The following is a 25,464-nucleotide window of genomic DNA, read 5'->3' as shown; positions in this document are numbered from 1 at the left end:
AACGAGACCCCCCCCACCCCCACCCCGGCCCAGCCCCTTGGCAAAATGTTATCTGCTCTGCGGTGTAAGCCCTCTCTTTCATCTCCTCAGTGAAATCTACAGTGTTTCCCCGCGCTCTTGCGTGTTTCACTCTGTTTTGTTTTGTTTTGTTTTGGAGTGGAATCTCAGTGAAGATGACAAGGAGGACAGCCAACATTTGAATTATAAACATTAAGAAAGAGGGAAACAAGCTTCACTGTTGGGAAATCATCTTCTTTCCGCTTAGACTAAATAAACGCTGAGCAGATGTTTGTAGCATGTAAGTTTGGACTGGGCTATGCTCAGTCTAGCCCAGGCTGAACGCGTCTTCCGTGTAAAAGATCCCCCCTCCCTCCACTCTCCCCACACCCGGTGATTCTCACAGCCCTGATTGGGGGCCATTGGAATACAGTGTGTTTCTTTTCTCACTTAATCATCTTACAAGCACGGTTGATGGATTTCCTGACTCCCAGAAAGCCGGTGGTCGGTCCAGGAACTCGTATTCTCCAATCATATGCTCCAGCCTGGGCTAGCCCATCAGGCTGCACATTCGTCAGCTTTGGCTGTAAGAAATAACCCTCAAATCTTAGTGGTTTATAGCAACAAAGATTCAATCAGTGGCCTTGGGGGGCTGCTGGTGCCCTGCTTTGGGTCCTCTTCATTCCACACTGATTCTGTTGGGATGTGCTGGCCTCTTTGAGAGCGAAAACAGGGTAGTAGTGGACCTTGTGATGCTTTCAGAGCTTCTGCTGGGAAGAGGAAGGCACAGGGCTTGTCCACACATTTCCCCTCAGCCAAAGCAAATAACATGGCCAAGCCCAGCATCCCTGGGTAGGAATATAATCCTAGTAAGGGGGAGGTGCTGTATGCCAAGACAGGAAATGTATCTGAAAGTGTGATCTTCCTGCTTCACCTTCCTGGTCATCAGTGTCCCTCCACCTCTGGCTGCCATCACACTATCGAAGTTCACTGTTAAAAATCCCAGTGTGGGGGCGCCTGGGTGGCTCAGTGGGTTAAGCCGCTGCCTTCGGCTCAGGTCATGACCTCAGGGTCCTGGGATCGAGTCTCGCATTGGGCTCTCTGCTCAGCAGGGAGCCTGCTTCCCTCTCTCTCTCTCTGCCTGCCTCTCCGTCTACTTGTGATTTCTCTCTGTCAAATAAATAAATAAAATCTTAAAAAAAAAAAAAAATCCCAGTGTGATACTGGTATCACTCCTGGCCTTACAAACCCCAGTTCTCACTTCTCAGCAATCTGGGTCTGTGCTTTCTAACTTTTTTTTTGCATCCTTAGCACATATAGAAAATATGTCTATAGCTTATGGGAAATAAGGGGGGAAACTGTTCAGGTGTGGGAGGCCTTGCTTGAGACGAGGACCCAACCAGGCCCTGACTTGTGCCTCCTTTAAAGTCTGAATAACCTAACAAAAGGTTTAGGACGGGAAAAGTTGAGTAGCACTGAGAAAGGGTCTGTGCTATGTGTTGTGCGCTCGCCTACGTGACTTCCCACACACTTGCTAAACAAATGAGAACAATTCGGGGTCATAAGTTCATGGCTGGTCCTTGCTGCCCTAATACTGCTCATAAATTACTTTCAGTTTTTCTGTATCAATACAGAACAATTGTACTAGCATCAGCCGTTTGGCATCACGAGGTCTGCTTATAGTTAAATGTGAAACTTATTATGGGAACTCGTGGTTGTTCAACTAGACACAGGTGTATTGCTTCTTCTACTATCACTAGATATATGGCCTTAGTGCTTTGAATAAACTTAGCACTGTTGGACATCCTCCTCGGTGCTCCTCCTGCCCCCATCTCTTTGTCTCTTTAAGTTCTTTTCACCATCCTCTTACCCTCACGTTCCTGGTCGATTTGTCGCGCCGGCCGTGACACTCAGGGTTGCAGGGGACTAACCTAGGGATGCTAGCTGCCCTGGCCCCACCTGATAGAGTGAGTCAGTATTTGGGTACATACCTATAATCCACACAAGACGATGCAATGGTCGACTGTGATTTATGGGACAGAGTCCAAGCCCTTTGTTCTCCCTAGAAGGTCCTTCTTTTCTTTTTCTGCCTGGAAAATTCCTCTTTATCCTCAATACCCCGCTCAAAAGCTCATCTCTGAGCTCAAACCTGCTCCGACTCTCTTCTTTATGGCTTTGCTTGTATCTTTGCAATGGTACTTACCATCCTTAGAGTAATTATTTTCTTTACACATTTGTTTTTCCAACTTTACAGTGAGCTCTTGGGAATAAAGTTTTATCTCATTCATTTCTTCATTTCTAGTGTGCCGGTAAATAGTAGGCACACTAGAAGTGTTTGTTAAACAAATGGATGGATGATGAGTGGTATAAAGGAGGCTGTCACTGATTTTAATATAGGATTATTGATTTTTCAGTTTCCTTGTAAAAATGTAGACGTACCAAGTTTTGCTGGTAACTGTTTTTCATAATTCTGATGTTTAACTTCACAAGATTGTATAATGTGTCACTAAATCATTTAAGCATAAGTTCTTAACAAATTCTTTATCAATTGTAATTTTTCTGTTTCTTACTTAACCCCTGACAGCATGTATCAGTTGCTACAGCAACCTGGGTTATCTCTAAACGACTTCTTCTTCTTCTTCTTCTTAAATATTTTGTTTATTTGACACACAGAAAGAAGGAGAGAGCAAGCACAGGTAGGGGAGCAACAGGCAGAGGAAGAGGGAGAACCAGGCTCCCCACTAAGCAGGGAGCCCATGTGGGACTCTATCCCAGGACCCTGGGATCATGATCTGAGCCAAAGGCAGACACTTAACTGACTCGGCCACCCATTTTAGAGAAAAGAAGAGAGAGAGTGAAAGACCAAAAGAACCCCCCTGGCTAGAAGTGCATTTTTATCCTGTTAACCAGCTAGTTTCGCTTCTGTAGGAACGCTTGCTTTTTTCGCGCGTGGGCCCCCTGAACCAATCCGCTGGCGCCAAGTATGCCTGTTCAAACTGTCAACCAATCAGCTCAGCCCCACCCGAAACTTGTTTGTATCTGTGTATAAAAACCCTGCACCAACCCAACTCTGGACCGCTCGGCCTTATCGGCAACCAGCGGCGCAGAGGTCCAGGTTTGAACCTGCAATAAACGACCCTTGCTGCTTGGCTTTGACTCATGTCTCTGGTGGTCTTTTAAGGTGGGAGTAATACTCAGTTGGTATTTCAAGAGGGAGTGAGCTCAAGGGGAGGGGCAGAAGGAGAGGGAAAAATTAAATCTCAAGCACACTCTGCAGAGCCCGACTTGGGGCTTGATCTCACAACTCTGAGATCATGACCTGAGCCGAAATCGATAGTCCAATGCTTAACCGACTCAGCCACCCAGCTACCCCTGGACCACTTATTAAGGACCTGCATGTCATTTTTTTTTTAAGATTTTATTTATTTATTAGAGATCACAAGTAGGCAGACAGAGAGGCAGGCAGAGAGAGGGGGAAGCAGGCTCCCTGCCAAGCGGAGAGCCTGATGTAGGGCTTGATCCCAGGACCCTGAGATCATGTCCTGAGCTAAAGGCAGAGGCTTAACCCACTGAGCCACCCAGGTGCCTCTGCATGTCCTTAATACATATAAGAAATATGTCCTTCCCCATATTTCTTTCTTTCTTTTCTGCTACACACACACACCTCATTCCCATAAACAGAACATTCCCTTTCCTGAACTCTATTGATATCAGGGGCTGGGGATAATGTCAGGATACTGATGTTTTCATCAACTTCTGGAGTAAGTATATGTTGTTCCAAGTTTTAATCCAGCAATTTCTTTTGTAAGAACTCAATCTATGGAAATAGAAGAAATGCAAAGCGTTTTATAAAAGGATATTCTTTAAAATAAATTGTGCTACACTTATCTGATACAATATTATGTACCATAAAGACCACGTGTTTGAAAAATATTTTTTAAAATGGGGAACGTGTTCACAATATGAATCTGATAAAGACAGAATGCAAGACTCCTTCCATGGTTTGCACTAGTTTTATCTCTGTGCACAGGAGAAGGATTGGTATTCAATTTTGAGCTCTTCTTATTACTTCTTTCTTAAATAGGTATCAAATATTTTTTGAAAGAATGAATGGAAAGTATAATTAGAGATCTGAATTAACCACTCAAAGACTTACTTTTAGGTTTTTACATTAAATTCTTCTTCACTAATGTATTTATCATTATGGGTCTTACCCCATTTTAAATTCATTTGAAACATGTTGTCATAACTGACAATCTGAGTTATCCTCAGTGATTTTAGCTGTGGGGGACTCGTGGCATGGTCTCTTCTGCCTTCTGGGCTGCAAAAACAGTGTCCACATTTGCCTTCTGGTTCTTTCTGTTTAGAGAAAGAAAGGTGAACTCTCAGAGACCGAAAGCCCTACGTTACGTTTTATTAATTTAACTTCGCATTTGCAAATGAGGAAGAAGATCCTTTTCTGTGCCAGAATCGGTTGGCTCAGAATTCTAAACCTTTTCTTATGTGCCTGTCTCAGTCAACACTTGCCATACTAATGCGGCACAATACACAACCACCAAATCTCATTGGCATGCAGAAATAAGCATTTTCTTCCTTCCTTCCTTCTTTCCTCCCTCTCCTTCCTTCCTTCGGATTTTATTTATTCATGTGAGAGGGAGAAAGTACAAGAGAGAGCACAAATGGTGGGGAGAGGGATAGGGAGAGAAAAAGGGAGAAAGAGACTCCCTGCTGAGTGGGGAGTCTGACATGGGCTCTATCCTAGGACCCCAATATCATGACCTGAGCCAAAGGCAGACACTTAACTGAGCCACCCAGGTGCCCCGACACTTAACTTCTCACACCTCTGCAGTTGGGTGGAACTCAGGTGACCTAGGTTAGGCTTGCTTGCACTTGGCTGGAGGCTCAGTTCAGTCTGGTTCTGCCCTACGTCCTTCTGGTCCTCCAGCATGCATGGTGTTGTCCTGGAGGAAGAAAGGAAACAAAGGAGAAACCCAAGCACACAAGCACATTTCATGGCTCTCTCCTCTGACATCCCATTGGCTGTGGCAAGTCACATGTCCAACAGCAAGGGGAAGGCTCTTCCCATGGAGGTGGTAGTGACAGGAGAGGGAGTGAATATTTGCAGAACCATAACATAATCTAGTAGAGAGATTCAGCGCTTTTTATCCCATGCTTTCTCCTCTGCTGCACTCAAACTTTCACTCTGAGGCACCAGGAATGGCATTATAAGTTGCGGTCCACCGTATTTACTCAACTTCTGTAAATTCTGGGTAAAACTATTCCTGGTTAATCATTAAATCTGAGGCACATGTTGCATATTATGCACTTGGCTCATTTTAGAGCCCCTCCTTTCTCATTCTAAATCTTAAACTTCTGGCCATTGCCTTTCCAGACATTTTATACACCAAAAAGCATTCCTTCATAATGAATCTTTACCTCCATGTTCCTTAGCTCTGCTTATTTGCTTATAACAGTGGCAAGCAAAACTCTCCTAGACAAAGCTCCCAAGAAATGAATAATAATGTGCTTTCAAGGGCTTACAAAGAAGTGAGGAAAGAAAGTTGATCAGAGAAGTACTGATTGAACTGGTACTTCATAATGAAATGGAGCTCCTGTTTCTTTGGTCTTAATTTGAAGTTTTATACAGGGAATCTTTCCTAGACAAATTATAAGCTTTTTGTGTTATTATGAAATTACATATGTCTAGGGATTACTCTTTTCCTGCCGGACAGAATTTGATCCATAGAAAACTTGAATTGATTTGTTAAGTACTAGTATTATATAACATGACAGAATACTACCTTATCATGATAATCTATTATTTAATAACTGATAAAAGTATGATCTGCTAAGTACTTACATGATGGTGCAAATATATGTATCTTCTCACTTAAATCCTCATACCTCCCTTTGAGGTAGACATGATTATATCCCTCATTTTATAAGATAATGTAATATGTTATTTATTATTTTTTAAAAATTTTGTTTATTTATTTGACAGAGAAAGAGCAAGTGCACAAGCAAGAAGAGCTGCAGGCAGAGTGAGAGGGAGAAGCAGGCTGCCTGTGGGAACTGGACACAGGGCATGATCCTAGGACCCTGGGATCATGAACTAAGCTAAAGGCAGACACTTAACTGACTGAGCCACCCAGGCACCCCTAATGCAATAAGTTATTAAGAACAGAAATACAGTGGTGCCTGGGTGGCTTAGTGGGTTAAAGCTTCTGCCTTTGGCTCAGGTCATGATCTCAGGGTCCTGGGATCAAACCCCACATCTGGCTTTCTGCTCGGTGGGGAGCCTGCTTCCTCCTCTCTCTCTGCCTGCCTCTCTGCCTACTTGTGATCTCTGTCTGTCAAATAAATAAATAAAATCTTAAAAAAAAAAAAAAAGCACAACTAAAGAAGAGAAATACAGAGGTGCCTGGCTGGCTCAGTCTTTTGATCTTGGGGTCATGAATTTGAACTCCATGTTGGATGGAGAACTTACTTAAAAAAATACATTTTTGGGGGGGGGAGGGTGCAAAATGGTGGTTTATTAAAGCACAGGGACAGGACCCCTGGGAAGGAAGAGCTGCTGGCCCCGGGGTTGTGAGGGGTGGCAGGTTATGTACCCTGTGGTTGGGGGAAGGTGAGGGGAAGGGAGGTGTCAGTGGAGTTTTCATATGCTAAAGAGAGCCTACAAGGTGCCAGGATGTCCGAGGCCTACCGGAGGCCTTGCCCTTGCGGCTTGATCAATGTTGTCTTTAGACCAACCATTAACATTAAGATAGTTGGGAGACTTTTTGGTGGAGTATCACAATCCTGTTATCAACCGTCTTTGTTAGTAAGATTTAGGACATTTGTAAGCCAAGGGAGACTCCTAGCATGATTGGGAGCTCTGCAAGTTAACTATTTGCTCAGTCCGGGCTGCTTGAGGGATGCTACACTTATGACTGAGGGGGGTGCAAGGCACCAGCTTTTGCTTTGTCTTCAGCCAGCCTCGTGCTCCCTCATCATTCCCCCCTGAAAAAATGCAATCGTAAAAACCGCCCAGAAACATAGATATGCCTTTCTAAATTTAAGGTAGGGAATAAGATAAAAAAGCAAGAAAAATAGAAAATAGAGAAGACTTAAAAATCTCACATGCCTGGCCACATAGGTTTTTTTGTTTTGTTTTGTTTTCCTGAGCGTGAGTTTTTCAGTTTCATTATGAAGGTAGAGGCATTGTCAGCATTCAAATCATTGACATTGAGTCAGAAAAACTTATTGGAGGAGTTTATTATACTGATATTTCATCAAATGTAAGTTAAAGGGCTCCAAATTCAGTGACCTACTTTCTTATCCTGCCTTAGTTTATGTGATGTTTTGACTATGCTGCAGATTTCCAGCATGCATTATTGATTTTTTATCTCACTCTTACTTCTATTGGCAGGTTGTTTTAACAGAAAAAGAAAAGGTAGTAGGTTATAAACTGGGACTGTACCTCAGACTGCTCTGTAAGCATTTTCTCGGTTAGTTTGAAGGGGGTTTCCGAAGGCTGGGGTCTCCGAGTCTCCAGCTCTAACAGAGCTTTTCGTGTTTGGATAGGACTTCTCTCATGAGTTCGTTGGAGGTATCTAAAGTATAATCAGTTAATTAAGCTCCAGCCCCACAGCTGGCATCCCACATTCTCTGATATGCCATTTTAAACAGGGGACTGTTGACTAAAGGTTTTGCTCCTACTCAACACCCCATACATTTTATGAATTTTCAGGATTTGACATTGGTTTGAATGATTTCCACTGAAACAAATAGAGTTCCGACACTTACAAATAAATTGCTTGGTAGATTGTCTTTTCCCTTAGTTTCAGTATTTTTTTTCATTGTCATGTAACTAAAATACCTTTGATCTTTTTGGTATCGTGATGAGTTCTTATTATTCCTAGCTTCAAGAATCCAGAAGCAAATGCACTGTGATTTCCTGCACTGTTGTGTGCACAAAGATAGACCCTACTAGTTGGATGCCCCCCAAAGAAATGCCCTTGGCTGCATCCTTTCTCCCAAGCATTATTCTGTCTATGCAAAGGATGATTCTTGTTACAACATCTCTCAGAGTGATTGAACAAGCAATTTTTTTCTTTTCTCTGATGTACTGCTTGATATTCTGAATGCTGATGATGCTGTTCAAAGTCTTTTCAATCCATTCATTTCGCTGAGCCCAAAGAAGTGTGATCATGTCCATAGAAAGGCTAAATTTTAGTCAGAGATAGTGCCTTTCTTTTTTTCTTTTTTTTTTTTTTAAATTAAACAAATACCAGATCCAGTAATAGATATCTTATTTAGGTTTTACATTTATTTTATTTTTTTAAAAAAGATTTTATTTAGGGCACGTGGGTGGCTCAGTGGGTTAAGCTGCTGCCTTCGGCTCAGGTCGTGATCTCAGGGTCCTGGGATCGAGTCCCGCATCGGGCTCTCTGCTCAGCAGGGAGCCTGCTTCCTCCTCTCTCTCTCTCTGCCTGCCTCTCTGCCTACTTGTGATCTCTCTCTGTCAAATAAATAAAATCTTTAAAAAAAAAAAAGATTTTATTTATTTATTTGAGAGAGACATAACACAAGCAGGGGGAGTGGGAGAGGGAGAAGCAGGCTTCTCACTGAGCGGGGAGCCCAATGTGAGGCTCGATCCCAGGACCCTGGGATCATGACCTAAGCCGAAGGCAGCTGCTTAATGGGTGAGCCACCTAGGTGCCCCTATTTTTTTTTTTTTAAGATTTTATTCATTTATTTGACAGAAAGAGAGAACACAAACAGGGGGAGCAGCAGGCAGAGGGAGAAACAGTCTTACTGAGCAGGGATCCCTGCATGGGCTCTCTACCAGGACCCTCTCCCCCATGACCCATGACCCGAGCTGCAGGCAGATGCCTAACTACTGAGCCACCCAGGTTCCCACACTTATTTCTGATTTATAAATTTTAGTTTGTGGTGGTGGTACCTTGAAAGACTGCCTGCTACTCATTTTTAAGGATTCTACAGATATGGAGAGAAGAAATGATGGGAAAAGGAAGGGGTTTCTTTTCACTTCAGATAAATGCAGATGCCTTTTCTCCAGACCTCCTTGTTTCAGATTTTCTAATTTTGTTCCTTCTAGGCCCTCAATCAACCATCCAAACCATTTCCACAGTCTGTATTTATTCTTTCTTTGGGCTGTTCTCTTTCCACACAAAGTAGATGATCTCAGTTAATAATGATAGAACAGTAAAAGCATGTAAAAATACTTTGTACAAATCTAGTGGCATAAATTTTAAAAATTGGCTGAATAGGTAATTCTCTCAAAAATATGTACATACATCAAGGTTTGACTTGTAGAGAAGTAGTAAATGTAGGAAGATCAGTAACTATGGAAGCCACTAAAGAAGTTGAGGGAGAATTAAATCCAACACTCACAGGGCCAAATAACTTTAGAACGGAGTTTCTTCGAACTTTTGAGAATCAGATAAGTCTCAGGCTATGTAACTTCAGAAAAAGTGCTGCTCCTGCACTTTGCATTTTTTTTGGGTAATACTGATTGACATTCCAGCACTGATATATATAACCCATGCCTTCTGCAGGGATAGTGAGTAAAGACTCCAGGCCTGGGAGAGAGCTTGGGGTCCAATGTGAGTCCTTGGTTGGGATGGCTGAAGCATAAAAAGGAAGAAGTAGTTTCCATAAATGGTACAAATCCCAAATATCAACGGCTTACATTGTACATGTAGGACCGTCCTCAGAAGATACTATCCGTTAGCCTTCCAGTGTTTGCTTCTCCAACACCCAATACATGCCTAAGTTTCCTGGTTCTGTTTATTCCTTGATTACCCGTTGCGTGCCACCATCACTCCCTAGAGGTGTACTTGAGGGCGGGAAATGTGTCTTACTGTTCTTTACATCACTAGTGCTTATACAGTGCCTGCCAGCGAGAAGTCCTCAGTACATGTTCATTGAGCGAGTGAATAAAGGGGTGAGTGAATGAATGGGTGAATGGAAAGGTACTCTGTTCGCTTTATGAAGCTAGCAGAAACCTTGATGTTGAAATAGAACGGAAAAGAAAGTTATTGACTTTGATCACTTGTGAATATGTGTGCAGAATCCTAAATGAAATTCTAGCAAACCAAATTCAACAATAAATTAAAAGAATCACCCGGTATGGCCAAAGAGGGTTTATCCTGAAACCGCAAGGATAGTTTCCTATTAAGAAAACTATCGCGTAAACCTGGCGATTCACAGACCTGTACCCCTGGGGATAAAAATATATGTTTATAAAAAATAAAAAAAAAAAAGAAAGAAAACTATTGCGGGCGCTATGGGAATGTAAAGTGTTACAGCCATTTTGGAAAGCAATCTAGCAATATCTATTAAGGTTGAAAATACATATGTCTTTTGAGCCAGATAGTCCGTTCCTGGGAATCCATCCCAACAGAAGTGAACGCAAACCAGGACACATGTACCAAAATGTTTCGTGGAGCAGGGTTGAGAATGGCAAAAAAAGGAAACCAAGCTAATAATGCCCATAGAGGTGAAGAGCCTAGTCTGTGATGACTCAGACACACGGTGGTGTGCTAAACCACCCTGAAAGAGAGTAAATTCGAGATACTCCAGATGATCCCCCAAAGTATTACTGAGTGATTAAAAAGCAAGGCGCATACAAGCATATATAAGAAGATCACATTTGGCTAAAAAATAAAAACAAAACCTAAAAAGCAAGACAAAAGGAGACAGACAAATCCCTGGGTCTGTCTATTTACTGGTTGAGGGGGTGTGGATGGTATTACTTTCTTTGACTGAGATTCCTTCTTTGTAAAATTAGGTTATAGAGCACATCTTGTAGGCGTTTTGTGAAGATTAAATGAGTTCATATATATAGGACGCCTGGTACATAGAATGTAAGAACTATTAGCTGTTATGCCAGAAGACTTGAACTGAATATGTAGAATTCAAAGGAAGATGTGGATGAACACACACTAAATTGTTAACCTGGTTGCTATATGGGTCGATGAGGGGTTGATATGGGTAGAAGAGAGAAGGAAGGTCCCAATAAATAAGTAAAAGAAAGAAAATATTTCACGCTGATGTGTTCATTTAAAATGATGGCACATGGGGCTATGTATAAAGAAATAAAATTAAAATACTTGTAAAGTGAGTCATTTATTAATAAGTATATCAAATCAATGGGCGTAATAAGGAAAAAAATGCTACAAAATAATATATGCCCAAAGGGCATTTACTATGATTTAGTTCCATCCCTCCTTAAATGTGTCTTGGAAAATTTTGGAAGCTGTTTACTTAAAGATATAAAGGATAATTGGGTGCCTGGGTGGCTCAGTTGGTTGAGCAACTGCCTTCGGCTCAGGTCACGATCCCAGAGTTTCAGGATGGAGTCCTGCATCAGGCTCCCAGCTCCATGGGGAGTCTGCTTCGCCCTCTGACCTTCTCTCCTCTCATGCTCTCTCTCACTCTCACTCTCTCAAATGGATAAATAAAATCTTAAAAAAATATATAAAGGATGAACATATTAAACACTAGCTATTATTACCTCTGATGGCAAAACTTTAGAACAGGGTTTTCTTGGAGCGTACTAATTCCACAGGTGGAAGAAAGGATTGCGTAGGGCAATGATTTGGGAACGTGCTGCTCACAGGTAGCCCACAGTTGAGAATAGTAGGAGCATGGCAAAGGTCTAAGTACTTTCTGACCGTTCAGTTCTAGGTACAATGCCTCTTCTCGAGAGGAACCTTCCCTGGCCGCGTTAGTGCAAGAACCTGCCTGGCCTTCTGTTCTGTTTACCCGCCTCCTTAAGCTGTAAACCATTAAGAGAATGTCACCACGATGCAGTAAAACTCTGAAGAATTTTCTCCTTGTGCATTCCAGCTTTTGTCCAGACCATAACTCCATTGATTCAACCAATGCAAAAGTTTTTCTTCTTAAGGAATTTTCGAAGAAGTTTGTCCTTAAAAAATCAATTTCTGTGGACACTGCAGCTGAGAGTCATGATTATGTAATTTCAGCTGTATGGATTGCTTGTTGAGAAGTATTGGCTCGCAGTGGAATTCTGTGCCTCGGTTTTTCATACTTGCAAAAAACAGGCAGTTATTCTCACATCTCATCTTGCCTTGAAGTGTTTGGTGCACAATAGAATGCATTTTTATGAAGTCCTTTGAGTTTCCCGGATGGAGCGAGTTTGATATTGGCGAGACAGCGTTTTGATTGCTATCGATGTCCAGAGGCCCCTTTTCTTTCTCACCGTTAAATTTCCAAAGCTATGAAGGTGGCCAAACAGCTAAGTTATTTCTTTTTTTTTTTTTAACTTATTTTTTATTTATTTTCAGCATAACAGTATTCATTATTTTTGCACCACGCCCAGTGCTCCATGCAACCCCCGTGCCCTCTATAATACCCACCACCTGGTACCCCAACCTCCCACCCCCCGCCCCTTCAAAACCCTCAGATTGTTTTTCAGAGTCCGTAGTCTCTCATGGTTCACCTCCCCTTCCAATTTCCCCCAACTCCCTTCTCTCTAACTCCCCATGTCCTCCATGCTATTTGTTATGCTCCACAAATAAGCTAAGTTATTTCTTATCTTTCTTAGTGCTCCATGTGAAGATCTGTTTAAACTGGTGCCTTTTCTTTTTCTTTTCTCTTTTTTGCTGGGTAGATGTTTGGGAGAGGTTTTCAGAACTGAAAGAATTTCTTTATTTTTTTCTTCTCGTCATCACAAAATAACTGCACTAAGTCTTCATGCTTGGGCAGAACTCTAGCGTAGATCAAATGTATGTTTGCCCCTAATCAGCTGGGCTGAATTTCTGTGTTGTACCGCAGTGATTATAACCACAGTAAGATTTTCGGATTGTGAGCATTTCTACCAGCTACCCTTAGATCAAAATCTCTGTTTGTCCCGAACGGATAAAAACAGATCGGCTCTTTAACCATTTAATATACTTCTTTCTTCTCCAGGTCCTCATGAACATGGAAGACATAAAAATCCGTGAAATGCAGATTTTTGACTACAGGAAAAAAATTGCTGAATCAGAGACTAAGTTAAAACAACAACAGAACCTGTATGAAGCCGTGAGGTCAGACAGAAATCTGTATAGCAAAAATCTGGTTGAGGCTCAGGTAAAGAATGTATTTAGTCTTTACGTTTTGACTCCTCCCCGCTTCTGGGTTTCAAGCAGTTTCTGTTTTCCTAATGGCAGAATTTAGAACAGGGCAAACCAGAAATCTCATGGAATTCACCTGAGAGAGAAGATCAGTTTGTGCTGAACTATCAGCTTGTTTGAAGTGGAAATGACACAGCTTGATGGGATGTGAAAATCATGGTCCTGCTTTAATTATTATGTAGAATTGTAGAATTGCTGTTCTCCTGTTTCTAATTTTTAGAACTGCTAATCGGACCATGACTCAGAGGGGAGCAGCACGCTCTTGTCATTTAATTGCAGATCTTTGCTTTGTGACCTTTTAGTTATAATGTTTGTTGTGGGGCCAATTCCTCCCTTGTAAAACAAGGAATAAAGCGTGTGTGTTGTATGTGCATGTTTGTTGTATGTATTGTGTGTACATGCTGTGTTTGTTGTCTGTGCTACGTGTGTTGTGGGTCATGTGTGCTGCATATGTTGTGTCATGTGTTGTGCACATGTGCTCTGTGTATTGTATGTGTTATATGCATGTATTGTATTGTATGTGTGTGGTATTGTATGTGTTGCATGTGTTGTACGTCATATGTGTGTCACATGTATGTCACGCATGTTGTACGTGCTGTATATATGTATTGTGTGTTTTGTATGTGTGTTGTGTGTGTGACATAGTCATTTTGCATAGTTTGTAAATATTTCATGAGAGTATTTTGAGAGTTAAGGCTAGGAAGGACTTGGAGGTTGATGGGCACAAGAGACAAAGGAATAGCCCAGTGGTCATTGTTCAGGAGACCGCTGTTTGGAGAAAGCTTCCCTTAAAAGCTCTTGAATATGGATGGAACTTTTATACAAATGGTGTTGTCTATTTAATTCACTTTCAAACATTTCTCCTTTCATTTTATTAGGATGAAATAACAGAAATGAAGAGAAAATTGAAGATTATGACCCATCAGGTAGATCAGCTGAAAGAAGAAATCTCAGCCAAAGAGTCAGCCCTTGTGAAGCTGCACCTGGAACAGCAGCGGATAGAAAAGGAGAAGGAAACTCTGAAGGTATAGAATTGGCAATAAAAATGGTGGTGGCAGGAGTCTGTCTGTCTGCTCCCCCTCCCCCTCCCCGTGAGGCAGGCTCAGCACTCACTGAAGGAACAAGGGGCGGGGAGAACAACAGAGGAACCATAGGAGGAGCCACACCCCTTCCAGGGCAGGTCTCTTCTGGGCAGTGCTCCCAGGTAGAAGTGGGGAAGAGGCTGGTGGAGACGCATAAGCAGCTAGTTCACCAACTGCTGTCATCCCATCAGCAGAAGAGAACGGAGCACGTTGGCAGTGCCCAAGAAGGCCTGGTGCTTGCTGGCTTGCCACAGTCCTTTTGCATTTACAACTTGCATCCAGCACCCATGCCCAACCCACCCAGACTCCTCCCTGGGTCTTCCATAAGGTGCTGCTGGCAAGACCTTTTGTCCTGCTGCCCCTAATAGGTGATTGCTTTATGTGCACCTGACTTTTCTGCCTGCACTCGCCTTAGCCCCTCCTCCAGGGAATCACCTCTGTCTTCCTGTATATTCCCAAGAGGTACCCTTTTAAATTTACCAACTTGGCACATCATTTATCTACTAATATAAAGACCTTTTCCAAGAATACATACCAAATAATTATACCATTTCAAATCCTCAAATGAAATATGTTTTATTATACACATTCACTAAACCTGAAGTATTTTTCTTTTCCTATCCAAGCCAATAGATTTCCCTTTTAATCCATTTGACCAAGGAGTTAAAAAGGAACTAAGGCTATGCAAGTATCACTTTCACTTGGGAAATGTATATGCAGAAGACTCATGGGTGTTTATGAGCCACTTGGAGGAAGTCTCTATAGCAAATCAGAGACTGGGTGTCTTGGTTTCTGCATTTTAGTTTTCAAAGATAGTTCCTGTCTTGAAAGTGTGTAGCTGGTGTTGGACAGCTTTAAAGCCAAATTTCCTTGATTCCAAGATGCCATAGATTGAAATATGCACTCTCAATTTCATAATAGGTTTTGTCAACTTAATGATAGGTCTTCATGGAAATAAAACTACTACATGAAATCAAGGCACATTTGGTTTGAGAAAGATTAAAATATAACAAAAGTGTCTGTACAGAAAGGATATGATAATTGATATTTACCTGAGACTTTCGTCTCCCCACTCTAGCTTATGATAAAAAGCAAATAAAAAATTGTGCATTAAAATTCATTTCCATATAAAGAAATATAAATATATAATTTTAAGTTAGAAAATATCCTGCATCTTTGCCCCTGTTTTCCTTGTTTGAAAGAATCATTTTGTAGATGATAGCAAAGCCTGTAGTGGGATGAGTTTATTTACCATTGAATGAATCTGAAGAATCTTATTATAAACATTGCTTCACCATGGGCCGCATGGACCCATGTTAGCAAGGCTTCAGTACAACTCTATTTGGTCATCTCTTTCTTTTTATAGGATGACATCGATCTTCATCTCTTGCTTTCCCGACTAATGTTCTTTTCCAAAAGATTGTTACCCCATAATGGGGTCCAAGGTAGAACTACCCGCCTTCTTCAAAATTCTGCTTTAGAAAAAGCAATGTCCTAGGCAAAAGATCAGTTATTCCTAACTCCCTGGAGTTTGACTTTGGTTAATATTTGTTTCAATTATGCCTTCCATCATCATGCATATATAGCTCCAAAGAAGCATCAGAATAAAAGAAAAGAAAGGGCAATAGGGCTCTGTTTTTTGGTCCTGGACCAGTAGAACTGACAGCGGGTGAACATGGAAGATGAGTTTAAAGGGCTTCTGCCCTCGAGAGCTTGCTCTAAGTGGGGAATCCTAGGTCTGGAGAGCTTGGGGCTATTGATTATAGAAAGATGATTGCTTTGGACTTACTGTGAAACCAGGAGGACTTTTTCCCTCAGCATTTCCCATGGAGGTAAGAATGAGGAACAGAGAAAGGATGCCTGCTTGATTTATTATTTGAGGTTATCCAAGGGTGACTTGTAATGGTGCTTCGACTGGATAATTTTGGTCTATCACGAAGCTTGTCTGACATTCTTTAGAAAAATATGACAGCGCAAATGTTGAGTTTCAGCCTCTTGACTTTTTTAGCCTCATATTTGAATCACAATTCGCACAGATCTCTGGATATCATGCATCTGAAGTTCGCAAACCAAAACCCAGGAGGGAAGGGCAGATTTTCTAGTAACCTTGCTCCAAGAGACATTTAGCTTATTATTGTTGTGTTCTACAAAGCTCTGTAGGCACGGAATGCCTCTGGAAGGGCAAGTCCCCTCCTGTGTGGCAGACTGAGGGACACCTTTAGACAGGACCACCCAATTGACTACTTCTCCAAGATGACAAACTGTTGTCCTTAGTAGATCATCTTCATCCTCATTCATTCCCCTCAGAAGAAACCTCTTGCTCCTTCCATGTTTCTGTTCCTCTCTCAGTTGCTACCAGGCTCTACTGACTCCTCAGTATTCTAGACATCGTCAGCACATTATGGTTATGACAGAATGTCAATAGTCCTTGTAGATATTGCCGCATGTGCGTTCATCTGCCCATTCTGTCCCAGTCTTGTCTCATCAGTGCTGACGGAGCTGTCTCATTTGGAGTGTCCTAACAAGCCCCTGATTCTGCCTCATCACCTCCAAATCATCCCACATCACTGTGACAGCACTTTGATTCCTGGTGAATAATTCAGTAGCGGATTCTCTTTGTCCAGAACCTGGCATCACATTAGCACCTGGCTTTAGGGCACCTTATCCTTTTACTAGGATGACCTGGCTGGGAGCTGCCACAGAGAGAGAGGGGAAGCCAAATTATTCCCATGGCTGGAAAACTTTGGGTGGTCCTATTTGTTTTAGATGTAAACAGATGGTTTCTGTGACACCCAGAGAATGTCGGGATCATGTACGAATGGGTGAAACACCGGGGTGTATGGTTCTTGAGTTGCGATGTGTACCTACAGCCATATTGGATGATAGATATTCTGTAAACCCCATCACAAAGATAATTGTGGAGGCAGAGACTAAAGAGTGTGTCCTGTGAGTGTATTACTACTTCATACCACCAGCAATGCTTTGAGAGATTAGGATACCTCAGGTCCCCTCTAGAACATTGTTTGATGGGCTTTTGGGCACACAGCAGTTACCATCTCTCCTGGGTGAGACAGCTCAGATTTATAGCTGCTAAATGCATTAGACTCAAGGTATTTTGTTGATGTTAACATTTGCTGCCATAGTCTAATGCCACATCTTGTTTACAGCCCATACATTTATGACATAAGGAGACCACTCAGAATTTTGATATATTGTGGTTAAAAAAAACCACAAACACACAGCAATGCCAAACGCGTGAATGGTTTTACATCTCAGACAGATACCTTTACACACCGTTGATTGCATTTTAATATAACGGGGGTTTCATTTTGTTCTGCTGATGGATTCTGATCAGCTCTTGGCACTTAGGAACAGGGAAGTGAATGTTGCACATCTGGGAAAATAAAAGTTTTATTAAAGAAAACATGAGCCACGCAGGTATTTTATGGCTGTCTTCACTGTCACCTTAACTGTTGATAGAAAGAGAAAGGCTGGTTCTTTGCTCTCTTTCCCAGTAGGCAATCCCCCAAAGTGGTAAATACTAGACCAGATCTTTTCTCAGAACGCCTTTCCTTTCGCTTATCCCCAAACCAAAACATATTTCATGAGTGAACGAACCAAATGTCATAAAAGAATCCTTTGATTTTACAGTAGCCAGAGGCATTTAGTCTGTGACATTACATGTCTATTACTAGGCGTGCAGTATCTTTTACTATTTGGACAAGATTGAGGTATGAAATTCATGACTCTTGGTCTCCATGAGTCCAACCCAACTCAAGTTGTGTTGGGCACTTTGTAAGTAAGAGGTTTTCTATCATCCCGGTCAACTTTCTGGGTGGGTGGGTGGTGGTGGGGGTGTCACAATACTTCCTTGAAGAAAAAAATGTATCACTTTTTTTTACTGTCATTTGCCAACTTGCAGGTCACTGAGTCTTAAAATCATCTTGTCATCTCCCTTGTGTTTCCAGGCATGGGTGAAATCAGAGCTCTCTTCTCATTTTCTGTTGACCTGGTCTGTGATAAAAACCTGTCCTTCCCATGTGGGCATGGAACCTCTCAAAGACATACTCTTCTTCCCTTTAATGAGAATACTTCTGTGGCTCCTTCTTGCATACTCTGTACAGTGTGTGGCATATAAAGCCCTTCCCTGTCTGGCTCAGTTTTACCTCCTGCTATTCCCTACCCCACACTCCAATAATCAGCCACACTGGATGCTCGGCTGTATGGTGAACATACTTTACAGTTTGCATGCTTGTCTGGTTAATGCCTTCCCCCAACACAAGCCTCTTCTCTTAGGAAATATCTGTCAGTTGCCAAGGGTCTCACTGTTTCTTCCCTCTAACCCCTAGGCAGGCAGGAATTAGAAACTCATCTCTGGGTACTCCCATGTCTTTTTTTCCACAGTAAATACCATTTCCACATTCTAACATAGTTGGTTATATTTGCCATTTCTAATGGATGATGAGTCTTTCAAGCCTTACTTTTTGTATTTTGCCTGAAACAATTGGGTGGTGCTAGCCACCCCTGCTAGGAATCAAAAGATTCCACAGGCTTTGGAATCAAAAGATCTGGGTTGCAATCTAAACTCTGCTCTTTACTAGCTGTGTGACCTTGGGCAAGCGAATTTGGTTTTCTTTGTCTCCTACACATTGTATTTGTAAAATGGGATGAGAGTAGCTATGCAAAATGCCTGGTATCATGCCAGAGATACTGTAGGTCACAAACATACTCGTGGGGTTGAAGCGAATGTGTCCTTTGATGAGAGGTATTTTCCTTCTGAAACTGACCAGTCCATGGCACCTCGTCCCCATCACTCTTACAATTTCCATGTAACCTCAAGAGCTTCAAGATCTGAGCTCTTCCAGGAAGCCTCCCTGACAACCATAGTCCTCTGACCTCCTGTAACATCAGTACACTGTGTGCTAATAAAGATATTGAAAAAAATCACTGCCTAGAATTGTTAATATTCACATATACTTGTATATCTTATCTTCTCATCTAGATTGGAGGCGTCTGAGGAATAGAATCTATATATCTTTTTATATCATGACATCTCTTCTGTTCCATCAAGATAGACACTTGGGGGGCGCCTGGGTGGCTCAGTGGGTTAAGCCGCTGCCTTCGGCTCAGGTCATGATCTCAGGATCCTGGGATCGAGTCCCGCATCGGGATCTCTGCTCAGCAGGGAGCCTGCTTCCCTCTCTCTCTCTGCCTGCCTATCTGTCTACTGTGAACTCTCTCTGTCAAATAAATAAATAAAATCTTAAAAAAAAAAAAAAAGATAGACACTTGGTCATTCTCTTTGTTAATTTATTCTTTTCTTGCAACAGGCTTTATCTTTATGGTTGATGTACTGTTTGTGTTGGGACTTTACAGGAGGTAGTGCATACAAAGGCCCTCCCCTGTCCTCACCCCTACATCCTCCTCTGCACTATTCTTTGTGAATTCTCACCTTGTTTAGCTGGGAAGAGAAGAGCTGCTGAATGCCAATGAAGCCTCTGCTATCCGTATCTAGAAAAAGGATGGAAATCCCTCAAGGGCACAACACATGGAATAAACATGATCACTGTGATGTACACTGTTGTTTCTTTACAACACTATTGCAAGGCCTGTGTGTGTGCGCATGTGTGTGTGAGTGAAGCTGGTTTTGCTTGGGGGAGTGATCAAACCACGCTAAACGAAACATCAGGGGGTCAGTGTAAGAAGAACAACTGTGCATCTAAATCTGGGCCCGACGTCCAGGTCTGTATTGCCACAGAGCGAAATCTCTCTGTATCTTTCATTCTTTGTCAGGCTGAGCTGCAGAAGCTAAGACAACAAGCTCTGGAGACCAAACACTTCATTGAAAAGCAGGAAGCGGAAGAGAGAAAACTCCTGCGAATCATCGCTGAGGCTGATGGGGAGAGGCTGAGACAGAAGAAGGAATTAGACCAGGTAGGAACCCCTCCTCACCAGACCTGCAGGTCTCCTCTGCAGACACAACTGTTTGCTTCACTTTTCATGAATCCTCATTCTTTTCTAGGCTTTGCATTCCATCTGTTGGAAGAACAGCAGTAGAGACCCATCTTCTGTTGATAACTTATGAAATAGTCATTCATTATTCAAGGCATATTTATGAGCAACTTACTATCCTTTAGGCATTGGGGATACCCTGATCAATGGGAAAATAAGGTCCCTGTTTTCAGGGACCTTATATTCCAGTACAATATAATTGCTCACATGTAATTGCAATGAATAATTATATAATTCTGGAGTTAGAAACTCAAATGCATAATTAGGGGGTTAGGAACTTAAATGCTTTCAGAGATTTGGCAGGTTGAAAAAAAGAGAAAGTGGCTAGTGTAAGACAGTAAGGACTGCTGGAAATGGGCAAGAGCTAGTCCACCATAAAGTCATTCAAAATCTAACATTTATAAAATAATGGGTTGGGAAAAAACACAAACACCCAGAGGCCAAGAAATGTGGGATGATGATGATGATGGATGATTTGTTGTACTCTTTCTCTTTCCGATGGGACTGCAAACCCATGGGAGGAGCTGTGCTGAATGTCTAGCAGGATCTTTCCAGTGCCCTGCCTGCCCACTGGATGCCTAGTACACATACATGGACATTTGAGGGATCTTTGACAGGATGAAAGAGGCTGCTTGATAAAAATGAGACTTTTGTTTCCCTAATGGCCATGCTTTTCCCTGTCTTTCTAGGTCATCAGCGAGAGAGATATCCTCGGGTCTCAGCTTGTCCGGCGTAATGATGAGTTGGCTTTGCTCTACGAGAAGATCAAGATCCAACAGTCTGTGCTGAATAAAGGCGAGAGCCAGTACAACCAGAGGGTGGAGGACATGAGAATTCTCAAACTTGAGATTAAGAAACTCCGCAGAGAAAAGGGGATTCTTGCCAGGAGTGTGGCTAATGTCGATGAACTCAGGTAATAATAAAAATAATAATAATAATAACAGGCTAATGTTGATGAACTCAGAGGTAAGGGCACCATGGTCTCGGGGGACCTCCTGAAATGACCTTATATGTTCATTGCTTATTGGTTGTGGAAGGTCTATATCAGGTTGTATAAATCAGTTTTCTCATATGATGAAATTATGAGCAAATAATGAGAACAAATTTTCCATAATTGAGAATCTACATTGTGCCCTTTCTATGTCACCAAAAAAGTGAACTAGTTTGTCCTCAAGGGAATATAAGTGAGTGCAAAAATATTTTTTTAGAAATGTATTCTGGCTTTTAAAAAAGAAAGTTGGGGCACATGGGTGGCTCAGTGGGTTAAGCCCCTGGCTTTGGCTCAGATCATGGTCTCAGGGTCCTGGGATAGAGCCCCACATTGGGCTCTCGGCTCAGCAGGGGTCTGCTTCCCCCTCTCTCTGCCTGCCTCTCTGCCTTCTTGTGATCTCTCTCTGTCAAATAAATAAATAAAATATTTTTTAAAAATTAAAAAAAAAGAAAATAATAAAAAAAAGAAATTTCAGGGCAGATCACAGACACAAGCTAGATATAATTCAGAAAACCATTTCCCCCAATGAGCTTTTCAGAATTTCTTTAAGTAGGCAGCATGCAAGCGATCGAGCAGCAGTATTTAAATTTAATCCTGGTAACATTTGCACATCTTTTTCTTGGAATTATATACAGAATGAAAAGAAGGGAAAAAATTTAATTTTATCACTATTTGAAAACTCTGTTTCTTTAGAAGGCAGCCAAATTTTATATCTCACTCTTGATTTATCTTCTGCAGCTTTTACTTTAACTTAGTGGGCCTTCTTCTGGCCTTAAATCTTGTATTATACAAGATCTACTTCCCCTTTGGGAAAACCTCACCATGTTTTATATAGGCAATTGCAGGAAACCAAGTAAGAGGCTTGGTGTTGTCTCTGGAGCTGTCCTTATTCCCTGTGGACTTGTAGATGAACAGTATCCTTGACCACCTTGGGATAAGGACACGGGCCGCATCTGCTTCTTAAGTGAATTGAATTAGAAGATAGTGTTGATATTTAGATGCAGCGATTATAATCAGGAATAGCAAGGGAAGTTGCCACCATCGAGGAGGGATCAATACTTTTAATTTTTTTCTAGAGTTGCTTGTATTTCAGATGATGAACCTAGAACACACTCACTGTAGAAAATGTGGCAAATGCAGAAAAAAACATAAAGGAGGGTTTAAAAAATCACGCATGGAGTTTACTATCCAGAAATACCATCACTGACATTTCTAAGACAAACACGTTCATTCTAAGGAGCTATTGAGTGATTTCGAAGATCATCACTAAACTTGCCAGCCATGAGTTATTTCTATTATATACACAAAGGACCATATTCTACCCATTCCTAGTCAGTATCACTGGCTTGTGGATAACAGCTGCAATGGGAAGACAACTCACTGAAGATATTGGAGGCAAGCCAGCATGAATTCCAATCTCAGCCTTGCCACCCACAAGCTGTGTGACCTTGGGCAAATCTCTTAACTTCTCTGAGCTTTCGACTTGTAGCTAAACATCAAAACCAACACAATGTGCCTAGTGCAGAGCCTAGAACAAAATAACCTGTCCATAACAGTAGCTAACACTCCCTCCCACCCTTCTCTCCTGACGACATTCTAGAAAATCGAAGTGTTAAAAATATGCTTTTAATTCTAAGCAGCTTGTGCTGAGCTCCCTGTTGAGTGAACATCATGCATTTAATTCTAATGGTTTGTCTTGCTAATGAGGGGAAGTTGTATTATTGGTTTAAATGAAGCAATTAAGTAAAAGAGATGGCTTGGTATTAGTAATCTGCACACCCACAACAGGCGAGGACAGATAATAATATCCTTATTGCCCACGTCAACGTGAGTGTTTGCCTCTTCTCCGCCCCGCAACAAAGCGCCTTGTTCCATAGGGTGACTGCCAGCTCCCAGGGTCCTATGAATGGCTGATGTGCAGGCCTATTAACTAGAGATTCCCGCAGATTGGAGCAGTAGGTCTGAGCCAGAGCTAGTTCTTCAGGACTTCTGCAGCCATCTGTGTAGTTAGTTGTGGACCATCAAATAAAATATCACAGCTAACTCTATCCTTCTGCATCCTTGCTGTGCATTAGAATTATCAGGAGGACTTTACAACCTATGAAACCCAAGTAACATGCTTGACCAATGAAGGTTTCAGAATCCCTGCAGGGGTTGGGTCCAGGCGAAGGTGGGTTGTGCAGCTCCCCAGGTGACTCCAGTGCACAGTCAGGGTGAAATTCACTACCCTGATTGGTATCAGGTCATCACCGGAGCCTCAGTGTCCTGCAGTGAGGTGCCATATTTGGTGGTAGAACATACAAGATAGGTTCTTTATGTAGAGATATTTAGAAGCATTGAAGAGCATATTGAAATTCTCATAATTCACTTCCGCCCTGTTCTTCTTATATACTTGTAAACTCCTTGGGTATTCAGAATCATGTTTCTGAAGCTCTGGTACTTCCATTAAAGATAACGCTGAGGTTTTGTGCCCTGCAGGGATTGGTAACATCTGTGTCTGGCTGGAGGCTGGCCTGTGTTCACAGAAGTCTCCCTAATGCCAACTTTTTATGTATGGTGTAGTGGGTCTATAGCCACATAAATTCTCCAAATGGTGGAGAATTTCTTAATAAGACAAGCTTGTCTTATTCAGGCAGGAGCTTTTCCACATGCAAAGAGAATTCTTGAAGGAGAGGACACGATGTCGAGCCCTGGAGGAGGAGCTAGAGAACCCCATGAACGTGCACAGATGGAGAAAGCTTGAGGTAACACCTGACAGAGCCTTCCTCTCCTACCCCACACAATCTCCTACCTAAAGCACAGGAAGAAGCTCGGTTTTATTTAATGCTATGAAAATTGTCACCTAAAATGTAAGTCTGGATCAAATGTAAATTGGGTTGTTCCAGAACCAGATGGTTTACTTGGGTTTTGTTTAAAAAGTCTTAGACAAAATCCCTTCCATTTAAAGAAGACCCAGGTGAGTTGTGAGCTAGCCTCACCAATTGAGATTTTTCCTGGTAGGTAGTTTTTGGTCAACCAGTACTCCTAAAGCTACCTGTCTCGGATTGTTGATTGCCTTTAGCCACCCTAGCTACCAGCAGCTGTACCTTCTTTCAGCTCGTCTTTGCATTTTTTGCTACAGGAAACAAGGCTTTTTTTTTTTTTTTTTTAAAGACTAGCATTGTGTGAGCCAAACCCTTTCTCTGAGGATCTGGGGACACAGCAAATGTCTCACTGGTAGCTGATGGATAACAACTCTCATATTTTATTTTAGGACTTCCTGATAGACGTTACCACCAGCCCTACAGATAACAGTTAACGATAAACTCTGCTTATTCAAGGAAAAGATGGCCCTCTCTCAGAGTTGTGGCCAGCCCTGTGGGTGCCAGGAGGGACTTTGACGACACCACCAGTTAGGGTTTGGGGAGGGTGAAAGTATAGGACATAAGAAGGAGCCATCAGCCAAGTCAGTTTTTTTTTTCATTTCTACCTTTTCCTTTTAATGAAGAAAGCATTAAGGATAATGCATTACAAATTGCTATGTAAACATGAGGCCTGCATTTTAACAACTTCCATTCTTGCCAGATGAATGTATGCCAGATCTAGTCTCAGTATGTGGATGTCAGTTGGCACTGCTTAGTATTTCTTAAGCAAAGTCAAAGTCAGTGGAATGTTTTCTCCCCGTGGTTTTGACCCTAATTTATTCCTCTTTAAATGCCAAGAGTGGTGTCATTTACTAAACCAACAATAATATGGATGTGTCTGGGAAAGTAGAGCTGAAGACTTAAAATTCATTTACTGTCGCGTTAGTTTATTCCATGTGTTTTCAAGCAGATCTTTAAAGTTTCCAATTCCGTGTCAATTTCTATTTAAAAAATTAGAAAATATTGTGGAAGCAGATGAAAATATTTAGCTGCTAGATTAATTCAAAATGTCAGTACAGTTGAAAGCAGAACTTTGGCTCAAAGTCGAGAGGACAGATTATCAATTTATAACTGTAGCGTTTGTTTGAATTGTACACAGATAGTTATTGAAGTTGCCTCAGAGCTTAACGGATTGATAACCCCATTTGAGAGCTAAATGCCATGGTCGTGTTTTGCTGCCAATTATTAGCAGAAGTCTACATCCTAGAAACCTTCCCCATCATAGGCTATAATGAATCTTCTTGTTGGCAATTACCAAAGGAGAATCCTGAGTTTGAATAAATTAGGGAAGCCTGTCTCATTCATTCGGAACCAGAGGGCATAGGAGTAAA

General features: G+C 41.8%; 1 protein-coding gene across 4 annotated transcripts in view; it reads left to right on the top strand.

Annotated features, from left to right (window-relative positions):
* The window catches only part of CFAP58 (cilia and flagella associated protein 58), a 121,324-nt gene that overhangs the window by 50,229 nt on the left and 45,631 nt on the right, over positions 1–25,464 (top strand). For all 4 annotated transcript variants that reach the window (XM_013054570.2, XM_013054569.2, XM_045068984.1 and 1 more), the window contains 5 exons: positions 12,940–13,101; positions 14,024–14,170; positions 20,021–20,161; positions 20,929–21,152; positions 23,863–23,974. In XM_013054570.2, coding sequence (XP_012910024.1) covers positions 12,940–13,101; positions 14,024–14,170; positions 20,021–20,161; positions 20,929–21,152; positions 23,863–23,974 — 786 coding nt within the window. The remainder of the gene's footprint in view (positions 1–12,939; positions 13,102–14,023; positions 14,171–20,020; positions 20,162–20,928; positions 21,153–23,862; positions 23,975–25,464) is intronic.

Source organism: Mustela putorius, unplaced genomic scaffold, assembly GCF_011764305.1.
Source record: "Mustela putorius furo isolate JIRA1106 unplaced genomic scaffold, ASM1176430v1.1 tig00003909_pilon_pilon_pilon, whole genome shotgun sequence".
Taxonomy (NCBI): Eukaryota; Metazoa; Chordata; class Mammalia; order Carnivora; family Mustelidae; genus Mustela; species Mustela putorius.
The sequence above is the reverse complement of the archived record's forward strand: the minus strand, read 5'-3'. Positions and strand labels throughout refer to the sequence as shown.